This window comes from Taudactylus pleione, unplaced genomic scaffold, assembly GCF_031769625.1.
Source record: "Taudactylus pleione unplaced genomic scaffold, aTauple2 ptg000345l, whole genome shotgun sequence".
Classification (NCBI taxonomy): domain Eukaryota; kingdom Metazoa; phylum Chordata; class Amphibia; order Anura; family Myobatrachidae; genus Taudactylus; species Taudactylus pleione.
In genome coordinates, this window is record NW_028284746.1 from 4835170 (window position 1) to 4847242 (window position 12073).

A 12073-nucleotide genomic window follows, 5' to 3' on the forward strand; every position below is an offset into this window, starting at 1 on the left:
CCTAATTGAATATGCCCCACAGTATCCTTACTATAACTGCGTTTTTTCTGGTACTGATAACACCAAGGTTGCGGGTTTGGTCCCCGTACAGGCTACCATATGTAACACAGGGTACTGAATGAGGAATCCAGACAGGCAGATACTCGGTAAAGTAGTGTCTTTTATTGGCACCAGACACTGTGAGAACATACGTGACAGAGAGAAATAGGGAGGGGGGGTGGGGGAACATACGTGACAGAAGGAGGGAGGGGGGGTGGGGGAACATACGTGACAGAAGGAGGGAGGGGGGGGTGGGGGAACATACGTGACAGAAGGAGGGGGGGTGGGTGGGGGAACAAACATGACAGAGGGAGGGAGGGAGAGTGGGTCGGGGAACAAACATGACAGAGGGAGGGAGAGTGGGTGGGGGAACAAACATGACAGAGGGAGGGAGAGTGGGTGGGGGAACAAACATGACAGAGGGAGGGAGAGTGGGTGGGGGAACAAACATGACAGAGGGAGGGGGGGTGGGTGGGGGAACAAACATGACAGAGGGAGGGGGGGTGGGTGGGGGAACAAACATGACAGAGGGAGGGAGGGAGAGTGGGTGGGGGAACAAACATGACAGAGGGAGGGAGGGAGGGTGGGTGGGGGAACAAACATGACAGAGGGAGGGAGGGAGGGTGGGTGGGGGAACAAACATGACAGAGGGAGGTAGGGAGGGTGGGTGGGGGAACAAACATGACAGAGGGAGGGTGGGTGGGGGAACAAACATGACGGAGGGAGGGTGGGTGGGGGAACAAACATGACGGAGGGAGGGTGGGTGGGGGAACAAACATGACAGAGGGAGGGAGGGTGGGTGGGTGGGTGAACAAACATGACAGAGGGAGGGAGGGTGGGTGGGGGAACAAACATGACAGAGGGAGGGAGGGAGGGTGGGTGGCGGAACAAACATGACAGAGGGAAGGAGGGAGGGTGGGTGGGGGAACAAACATGACAGAGGGAGGGAGGGAGAGTGGGTGGGGGAACAAACATGACAGAGGGAGTGAGGGAGAGTGGGTGGGGGAACAAACATGACAGAGGGAGGGAGGGTGGGTGGGGGAACAAACATGACAGAGGGAGGGAGGGTGGGTGGGGGAACAAACATGACAGAGGGAGGGAGGGAGAGTGGGTGGGGGAACAAACATGACAGAGGGAGGGAGGGAGGGAGAGTGGGTGGGGGAACAAACATGACAGAGGGAGGGAGGGAGAGTGGGTGGGGGAACAAACATGACAGAGGGAGGGTGGGTGCGGGAACAAACATGAGGGAGGGGGGGGAGGGTGGGTGGGCGGGGGAACAAACATGAGGGAGGGAGAGAGGGAGTGAGGGAGGGTGGGTGGGGGAACAAACATGACAGAGGGAGGGAGGGAGAGTGGGTGGGGGAACAAACATGACAGAGGGAGGGAGGGAGAGTGGGTGGGGGAACAAACATGACAGAGGGAGGGAGGGAGGGTGGGTGGGGGAACAAACATGACAGAGGGAGGGAGGGAGGGTGGGTGGGGGAACAAACATGACAGAGGGAGGGAGGGAGGGTGGGTGGGGGAACAAACATGACAGAGGGAGGGAGGGAGGGTGGGTGGGGGAACAAACATGACAGAGGGAGGCAGGGAGGGTGGGTGGGGGAACAAACATGACAGAGGGAGGGTGGGTGGGGTAACAAACATGACGGAGGGAGGGTGGGTGGGGGAACAAACATGACAGAGGGAGGGAGGGTGGGTGGGTGAACAAACATGACAGAGGGAGGGAGGGTGGGTGGGGGAACAAACATGACAGAGGGAGGGAGGGTGGGTGGGGGAACAAACATGACAGAGGGAGGGAGGGTGGGTGGGTGGGGGAACAAACATGACAGAGGGAGGGGGGGTGGGTGGGGGAACAAACATGACAGAGGGAGGGAGGGAGAGTGGGTGGGGGAACAAACATGACAGAGGGAGGGAGGGAGGGAGAGTGGGTGGGGGAACAAACATGACAGAGGGAGTGAGGGAGAGTGGGTGGGGGAACAAACATGACAGAGGGAGGGAGGGTGGGTGGGGGAACAAACATGACAGAGGGAGGGAGGGTGGGTGGGGGAACAAACATGACAGAGGGAGGGGGGTGGGTGGGGGAACAAACATGACAGAGGGAGGGGGGGTGGGTGGGGGAACAAACATGACAGAGGGAGGGGGGGTGGGTGGGGGAACAAACATGACAGAGGGAGGGAGGGAGAGTGGGTGGGGGAACAAACATGACAGAGGGAGGGAGGGAGAGTGGGTGGGGGAACAAACATGACAGAGGGAGGGAGGGAGAGTGGGTGGGGGAACAAACATGACAGAGGGAGGGTGGGTGCGGGAACAAACATGAGGGAGGGGGGGGGAGGGTGGGTGGGCGGGGGAACAAACATGAGGGAGGGAGGGAGGGAGGGAGTGAGGGAGGGAGTGAGGGAGGGAGGGAGGGTGGGTGGGGGAACAAACATGACAGAGGGAGGGAGGGAGGGTGGGTGGGGGAACAAACATGACAGAGGGAGGGAGGGAGGGTGGGTGGGGGAACAAACATGACAGAGGGAGGGAGGGAGGGTGGGTGGGGGAACAAACATGACAGAGGGAGGCAGGGAGGGTGGGTGGGGGAACAAACATGACAGAGGGAGGGTGGGTGGGGTAACAAACATGACGGAGGGAGGGTGGGTGGGGGAACAAACATGACAGAGGGAGGGAGGGTGGGTGGGTGAACAAACATGACAGAGGGAGGGAGGGTGGGTGGGGGAACAAACATGACAGAGGGAGGGAGGGTGGGTGGGGGAACAAACATGACGGAGGGAGGGAGGGAGGGTGGGTGGGGGAACAAACATGACAGAGGGAGGGGGGGTGGGTGGGGGAACAAACATGACAGAGGGAGGGAGGGAGAGTGGGTGGGGGAACAAACATGACAGAGGGAGGGAGGGAGGGAGAGTGGGTGGGGGAACAAACATGACAGAGGGAGTGAGGGAGAGTGGGTGGGGGAACAAACATGACAGAGGGAGGGAGGGTGGGTGGGGGAACAAACATGACAGAGGGAGGGAGGGTGGGTGGGGGAACAAACATGACAGAGGGAGGGGGGTGGGTGGGGGAACAAACATGACAGAGGGAGGGGGGGTGGGTGGGGGAACAAACATGACAGAGGGAGGGGGGGTGGGTGGGGGAACAAACATGACAGAGGGAGGGAGGGAGAGTGGGTGGGGGAACAAACATGACAGAGGGAGGGAGGGAGAGTGGGTGGGGGAACAAACATGACAGAGGGAGGGAGGGAGAGTGGGTGGGGGAACAAACATGACAGAGGGAGGGTGGGTGCGGGAACAAACATGAGGGAGGGGGGGGAGGGTGGGTGGGCGGGGGAACAAACATGAGGGAGGGAGGGAGGGAGGGAGGGAGTGAGGGAGGGAGTGAGGGAGGGTGGGTGGGGGAACAAACATGACAGAGGGAGGGAGGCTGGGTGGGGGAACAAACATGACAGAGGGACGGTGGGTGGGGGAACAAACATGACAGAGGGAGGGTGGGTGGGGGAACAAACATGACAGAGGGAGGGTGGGGGAACAAACATGACAGAGGGAGGGAGGGAGAGTGGGTGGGGGAATAAACATGACAGAGGGTGGGTGGGGGAACAAACATAACAGAGGGAGGGAGGGTAGGGGAACAAACTTAACAGAGGGAGGGAGGGAGGGTGGGGGAACAAACATGACAGAGGGAGGTAGGGAGGGGGTTTGGGCGGGGGAACAAACATGAGGAAGGGTGGGTGGGTGGGCGGGGGAACAAACATGAGGAATTGGGGGAACAAACATGAGGAAGGGTGGGTGGGTGGGCGGGGGAACAAACATGAGGAAGGGTGGGTGGGTGGGCGGGGGAACAAACATGAGGAAGGGTGGGTGGGGGAACAAACATGAGGAAGGGTGGGTGGGTGGGCGGGGGAACAAACATGAGGAAGGGCGGGTGGGTGGGCGGGGGAACAAACATGAGGAAGGGCGGGTGGGTGGGCGGGGGAACAAACATGACAGAAGGAGGGAGGGAGGGTGGGGGAACAAACATAACAGAGGGAGGGAGGGTGGGGGAACAAACATGACAGAGGGAGGGAGGGTGGGTGGGTGGCCGGGGGAACAAACATGAGGAAGGGTGGGTGGGTGGGGGAACAAACATGACAGAAGGAGGGAGGGAGGGTGGGGGGACAAACATGACAGAGGGAGGGAGGGAGGGTGGGGGGACAAACATGACAGAGGGAGGGAGGGTGGGTGGGGGAACAAACATGACAGAGGGGGGGAGGGTGGGTGGGGGAACAAACATGACAGAGGGGGGGAGGGTGGGTGGGGGAACAAACATGACAGAGGGAGGGTGGGTGGGTGGGGGAACAAACATGACAGAGGGAGGGTGGGTGGGTGGGGGAACAAACATGACAGAGGGAGGGTGGGTGGGTGGGTGGGTTGGGGAACAAACATGACAGAGGGAGGGTTTGGGGGAACAAACATGACAGAGGGAGGGGGGTGGGTGGGGGAACAAACATGACAGAGGGAGGGGGGTGGGTGGGCGAACAAACATAACAGAGGGAGGGAGGGTGGGTGGGTGGGGGAACAAACATGACAGAGGGAGGGAGGGAGGGTGGGTGGGGGAACAAACATGACAGAGGGAGGGAGGGAGGGTGGGTGGGGGAACAAACATGACAGAGGGAGGGAGGGTGGGTGGGGGAACAAACATGACAGAGAGAGGGAGGGAGGGTGGGTGGGGGAACAAACATGACAGAGGGAGGGAGGGTGGGTGGGGGAACAAACATGACAGAGGGAGGGAGGGAGGGTGGGGGAACAAACATGACAGAGGGAGGGAGGGAGGGAGGGAGGGTGGGTGGGTGGGGGAACAAACGTGACAGAAGGAAGGAGGGTGGGTGGGGGAACAAACATCACAGAGGGAGGTTTTTTGAACATACATGACAGAGGGAGGGAGGGTTGGTTGGTGGGGGAACGTACGTGACAGTTTTGGGGGAATATATATGTGATAGAGGTTGGGAGAGAGGATGGGTGGGGGAACACACGTGACAGAGGGAGGGAGGGAGGGAGGGGGAATAAACTATTGCTGTTGTGCTCTTACCAAATCCCTCTGGATCTTCATCCCACATTGTACGCTCTTCTTCACCCAGGAGAAAATAATGGGTAACAAGTCTGCGACATATCTCCGTCAGTGTAGGGTAAGTAAAAAATGACATTTTTATTTGGTGTGCGTTGATGGTTTCTGGTTTGCTGTCTGGAAAATATTGTTGCAGTACAATATTACCAATAAATAGAAAGCAACATTGTAACAGTCAAAGTGCATGTTTAAGTAGACTTTTTTTTCCATGAAATTAAACCTAAAGTTCACTATTTTGTAAATTTTTAAGGCTTAAATGTACAATCTATTACTCACCCTAAAGGAATATAAAAGATTATACCTTTCTAGTCAATTGCTAGATTAGATAAAATCCCAAGAAGAATATATCTAAAGCTGGGTGCACACTGGCAGATATACTGACCGATCAATAGATCGGCCAATATATTGTGTGCCCGTCGGGCCAGTGCTTTCAGTGATATGTCTGTGAACGTCGCTCACAGGCATATTGCATCAGCTGTGCTGCACAGCCAATTGCAGATAAAACTGTCCATCGCGCTGTGTGCACGGGCGGTCAGCCAGTCGCCCGTACACTTACAGCAGAGGCCATGGGAAGGCGGGGCGAGATGCGACAGATGATGGTTGTTCAGTGTGTATGAACATCCATCATATGCAGATCTATCTGCAGATCACTCGATATATATCTTTTAGGTGTGTACCCAGCTTAACACTTACAAATTTTATATTTGCGGTGGCCTGTATCTGTGCAGTCTTCTGTCTATGCCCAGCCTCGTCAGATTTCCATACATCCCCACCTTTTCCTCTAGTCACCTGTCTTTCTTTCCCAACCATTACGGAAGACATGGCCTTCACACTCCTCTCTTCCTCCTCATGTCCCCTTCAACCCCTTTCAGTAATACCTCCACTGCTCCTTCCCTCCCAAAGTGTATCTGCAATTAACTCACAGCTACAACTTGTCCATTTCATCTCTATCGTTCTCTTCTATCTTTAAATATGATCTCATCTCTCCTATTATCTCTCACCTTCACTAACTCCTTCCCTTCATAAGCTATAACCACCTCTCACTAGCGCCTCCAAATCTCCTCCCGTATTGCTCTCCAATTATGATTCTCCCTACCCCACCTTAAAAGGCTTCCACCAACCTGCAATCGTTCAAGTGCTCTCTTAAACAAAATTCTTAACTAGCCAACCTTACACTCCATCTGATACTACTGATACTCGATTATGAGTTCCTACTGTCTCTATCCCTCTAAACTGTAAGCTCTTACAAGCAGGTCCCTCTTTACATATACACTTCCTTGAATGTACAAATAAATGATGATAAGATTAGAAGAAGATGTGGAGAATGTTTACAAGACAGATAATATAAAAATCACACTGTCCTGCAACAAAGCAAACAGGAATTACATTTCAGTCATTACTGCAGCCGTCATTAAGGCATGCAGATGGCAGAAGAAACGGCCGGCTTCACAGTACTAAATCAAAAATCAATATGTTTCTAAATGGTCCCATGAGCGGCCCCTGTGTTTTCATTGTAATTCACAAGCAATTTAAGAAACAACTACAAAAAAAATGTATAAAAAATAACCCAACAAACACAATTATGATACAAGACAGACTGAATTAGCAAAAATAATAAATACAATTATTTATAAAAAAAAATATAAAAACACTTGAAAAAAAAAAACGAATTGGATAGGTGTACCTTCAAAATTTTTGGACGGTTTAAAGGAGTCGTTCTTTACAGTCATCTTAATGAGCCTCATGCAATGAACTATGAAACGTTCAAAAACGATTCCATCCCCGGCCTCCGTGAAAACATAGCTTACTGCAAACTCCAATGCTCTCTGGATTAATGGAATGAATGCAAATGGGTGCTGGTCCAGGAAATCTAAAAGCTAGAGAGAGGGAAAAAGAAATAAATATTAGGGAAAACCACACCTTCATGTTACACTAGCTTACATACATGAATCAACTCAGGGTCCCTGAATATAGTACTAAAATTGATACAACGTGAGATATTTATATGCGAAATATAACAGCAAGGTCTCAGAACATTTATTTTGTGTGTAACTCGTACTAGAGTTTGGTTTTCTCTCCTTAGAGTCCTCCTGCATAGATTTCCTGGATCTCCTCGTTTAGGGCCCAGATCAGGGCTGCACGCAATGCTGAAGTTCACGGAATTGAGCAACTTTTTGCTACTGCACGTACGCGAAAATCTCTAAAATCTCCTACAGCGCATGCGTTACACTTGTGACTGAGCTGCATGGTACCAGAAATGAATAGGAAAAGCGCTGGGTGTTCCTGGGCGGTGAATGAGAAATGGCTAAACAGATGCATAAAGTTGGTCCAATCTTATGGGCGTCTTATTGGAGTGTGGCGGGCTTGTCGCTGAATACACAGGCGCTCAATCGGTCACTTTGGAGGTCATACACGGATGGAAGAACTGCACTTGCCAGAGGGCTGGTGCAAGTTTCGATTGTGCGACCAATGATGGCGTATAAGGGCCTCATTCAGAGATGTATGGAAACCCGATGGTTTGCGTACATCTCCGATGTTAGGATACCCGCGCAAGACCCATTCTGCGCATGTGCGGAACAGGTCCTGCGTTGTTGCACACAGTACCCCCTGAGCCGCAGCCCGATTGACAGGCTACAGCCGTTTGGGAGCGCTGCCGGCCTCCATTCCAGAAAACAGGGGCATGTCATTCCCCATTTCCTGGGAGTGCTGAGGCCAGGGTCTGAGTTTTCCAGGCCTCACTTATGGAGCTGCGAGGGGCAATCTGAGTAACCTCAGGGTTACTCAGATGGTCTATGGTCTCGCAGCACTCGGATCTGCAATGCTGTCAGGAGGCGTCTTTTCTCCTCAAATGCCACCTGATTCTTTAGCATATGTTGGCATCACTGCTGAGTCCAAAGACCATCTCTGAATCAAGACCTAAAGACACACCAGGTGGCATTGCAGTGCCTACAGACCCCTCAAAGTGGGTGTCTCAGTCCTTCCACATTCATACGCACAGATGAACCGCAGGGAAGAGATTTGTAGTGGCATTTGCATAAAGTCGCAGACGGGTGACCACCAAAAGACGCACCCGTATCTGCTACAACATCTGAATCGGGCCCTTATTTTTTTCTCAGTGTTCCTGTAGAAATATTTTGTGCAGGTCTCTTCTCCCTCTGCATGTTTTAAGTGAGCATCTTCTGAGTTTCCATTGTGTAAGGTTTGTTAGTGTTCCTCCCGTGTGAATAAGTTCTGTTACTGTTCCTCCCCTGTGTGTAAGTTTTTTTTAGTGTTCCTCCTCTGCGTGTAAGTTTTGTTACTGTTCCTCCCGTGTGTAAGCTGTGTTATTGTCTCTGCCCTGCGTGTAAGTTGTGTTAGTGTTCCTCCTGTGTGTAAGTTTGTTATTGTGTCCCTCCCCTGTGTGTAAGTTCTGTTAGTGTTCCTCCTCTGTGTATAAGTTCTGTTTCTGTTCCTCCCCTGTGTGTAAGTTCTGTTACTGTTCCTCCCCTGTGTGTAAGTTCTGTTACTGTTCCTCCCCTGTGTGTAAGTTCTGTTCCTACCCTGTGTGTAAGTTCTGTTACTGTTCCTCCTCTGTGTGTAAGTTCTGTTTCTGTTCCTCCCCTGTGTGTAAGTTCTGTTACTGTTCCTCCCCTGTGTGTAAGTTCTGTTACTGTTCCTCCCCTGTGTGTAAGTTCTGTTCCTACCCTGTGTGTAAGTTCTGTTAGTGTTCCTCCCCTGTGTGTAAGTTCTGTTAGTGTTCCTCCCCTGTGTGTAAGTTCTGTTAGTGTTCCTCCCCTGTGTGTAAGTTCTTAGTGTTCCTCCCCTGTGTGTAAGTTCTTAGTGTTCCTCCCCTGTGTGTAAGTTCTGTTAGTGTTCCTCCCCTGTGTGTAAGTTCTGTTAGTGTTCCTCCCGTGTGTAAGTTCTGTTAGTGTTCCTCCCCCGTGTGTAAGTTCTGTTAGTGTTCCTCCCCTGTGTGTAAGTTCTGTTAGTGTTCCTCCCCTGTGTGTAAGTTCTGTTAGTGTTCCTCCCGTGTGTAAGTTCTGTTAGTGTTCCTCCCCCATGTGTAAGTTCTGTTAGTGTTCCTCCCCTGTGTGTAAGTTCTGTTAGTGTTCCTCCCCTGTGTGTAAGTTCTGTTACTGTTCCTCCCCTGTGTGTAAGTTATGTTAGTGTTCCTCCCCTGTGTGTAAGTTCTGTTAGTGTTCCTCCTCTGTGTTTAAGTTCTGTTACTGTTCCTCCCCTGTGTGTAAGTTCTGTTAGTGTTCCTCCCCTGTGTGTAAGTTCTGTTAGTGTTCCTCCCCTGTGTGTAAGTTCTGTTAGTGCTCCTCCCCTGTGTGTAAGTTCTGTTAGTGTTCCTCCCCTGTGTGTAAGTTCTGTTTCTGTTCCTCCCCTGTGTGTAAGTTCTGTTAGTATTCCTCCCGTGTATAAGTTCTGTTAGTGTTCCTCCCGTGTGTAAGTTCTGTTAGTGCTCCTCCCCTGTGTGTAAGTTCTGTTAGTGCTCCTCGCCTGTGTGTAAGTTCTGTTACTGTTCCTCCCCTGTCTGTAAGTTCTGTTACTGTTCCTCCCCTGTGTGTAAGTTCTGTTAGTGTTCCTCCCCTGTGTAAATTCTGTTTGTGTTCCTCCCCTGAGTATTTTGAGTGGAAGTTTTAAACATTTCTTAACATAGTACTCAAAAATGAAGGGTGTCCAACGATTCTGGTTTAACAATATGAATAAAAGTTCTATAACAAATTGGACACGTCTATATCTAAATTAAATGCAGGATTAAGACTGATGATTTTAATAAAATCTGCTACCATGTTTTAACAGTGCATATTTTGCCTGAATCTTTTAAAAAAGCCATTTTCATTCTATTGACTTTTTAATGTGATCTGCTATAAACATAATGGTACAATGAGCTAAGGAAAACTAAAAATCACATTAATGAAATGCTGAAAATACTATTAGATATGGGAAAACTAGAAAACACCAAACTGCTGAAGGCGCCAATATCAAGCAGAACTGCAGTTTCATTTATGCCCACTTTCATCATACACGTCTCTCTACGTCTTCTGGAAGCAGGGGACACGCAATACACTACTGGGTGATTTATTGCACTCTCTCCAACATACACACGGGTTTCCAAGGAACTGGCACCCATAAAACAAAAAGGATCTAGCTCACAAAAAAAAGAATTGTCGCTTAAGGTAAAATTCAAAAGACATAAACGTTAGGTTTGATGTAAAGGACGTGATACATGCACTGGCAGGAGGAGTTTTTACCGATACAATCATCCAAGAAAAATAACAACTGCTTTGAGAAGTTAAAAAGTGCCACAGTGTATTTTCCTGTTCAGTTTTAACCTTGGAGGTGCATGAAATATTGGTAGCTGGAGCTGAGGCTTGCAGTTTACAAATGTTACAGACTAAAGCACAGCAGAGAACCATTACTTTTGAAAGTAGGTGTCTCAAGGTTTTGGGGAATATATGAAAACATCTGTAGACATAAGGGGAAAAAGAAGAGTTTTATACTTACGTTAAATGCTTTTCTCTAAGCCCATTGGGGGATACACGAGACGTTGGGATTATAAGGCTAAATGTAATAGATTGCGAGCCGGCGCCTGTGTGGGAGTACATGTGAGTATGCCTGTATTTTCAAACGAGCAAGCATGTTAAGGCTAATGCCGCTTTAAAAATATGGACATACTCACATGTATTCCCGCAGCGGCACCGGATCTCCGTCTATTACATTTAGCCCATAGAGTGTGAATCCAGGAGAGTGGGCACCTTAAATCTTTTACCTGGTTTTAGCTGCTCACACTGAAACCCACACATGTAGGAGCCTCTGGTATACACTACTTAGCCTAGCAGCCCCACAGAACAGAATAAGGGGAGTGGACAAGAAGGAGGAAAATCACATCAAACAAGAAAAAGAGCATACATTGTGGGCATCCAGTGTCCACCAATGAACTCTAAGGAAAGGATTTAACATAAGTATAACAATTATCTTTTCTCAGATATCTAACTGGCAAACAGTGGAGGCATTGGGATATTCCAACGCTGTCTCGACGGGTAGGTATGCTCAGTGGAAGAAGTGTGAAGCCGGAAGGCAGCATTGTCTCTCACATTTTGCAAAACTGGCAACCTTGGGAGCAAACACATGAAACCTGTAGGATTTAGTTAATGTATAAATGATCAGGTGGCAGTCCTACACTGCTGCGGTCCCATACTGCAAGAAAGGAACCCACCGACCTGGTATAATGTGCCTTCAGTGTCAGGAACAGGCTGCCCTACCTCACTGTAAGCCTGAAGGATGGCAGTTGTAAATCACCTAGCAATGGACAAGTTTGTGGCTGGCAATCCCATCTTCTGAATATTATAGAGGATGAAGAGTTCCTAAGTCTTGTGGACAGCACACATAATATGAATATACACATCATATGAATATAGGGGGATGCGGTCAGAATGCCAATCGATGGGATTCCGGCGGTCAGAATGCCGACTCCGGAATCCCAACACTTGTCAGAATTCCCGGCATCGGCATCCGACCGCCTACATCCTGAAGGTAAGTGCTGGTGTTAGAGGGAGGGTTAGAGTAATGGGATAGGGTTAGGCACTAGGAAGAGGGTTAGGGTTAGGCTGCAGGGAGATTAGGTTTAGGCTGCGGGGTGGGAGGGTTAGGTTTAGGCACTAAGGGGGGGGGGCGGGGAGGTTAGGAAAAGGCACCGGGGGAGGGTGGGTTAGAGTTAGGGGTAGGGGCTAGGTTAGGCTTACTTACCTGGGAGTGTCTGCATTCTAACCTGGTTGGACTGCCGGCATCGGGATTCTGACCACCGGGATCCCGAGGGCCGGCATCCCATACCCATATAGGTCCTCATAGTCCTGACCACATTTACTGGAAGAAAATCCTCATTTTATGCAGACCTATTATTGTAGGTTACTAATATCATTAATGTGAAATCTAAGAACCACTTTGTGCTGAAAGG

The 12073-nt window shown here is 50.7% G+C and overlaps 1 protein-coding gene across 2 annotated transcripts in view; it reads right to left on the reverse strand.

The window, feature by feature from the left end:
* The window catches only part of IPO11 (importin 11), a 553468-nt gene that overhangs the window by 401182 nt on the left and 140213 nt on the right, over positions 1-12073 (reverse strand). For both annotated transcript variants that reach the window (XM_088444066.1, XM_088444065.1), the window contains exons 9-10: positions 6818-7010; positions 5098-5250 (exon numbers count right to left, since the gene is read on the reverse strand). In XM_088444066.1, coding sequence (XP_088300192.1) covers positions 5098-5250; positions 6818-7010 — 346 coding nt within the window. The remainder of the gene's footprint in view (positions 1-5097; positions 5251-6817; positions 7011-12073) is intronic.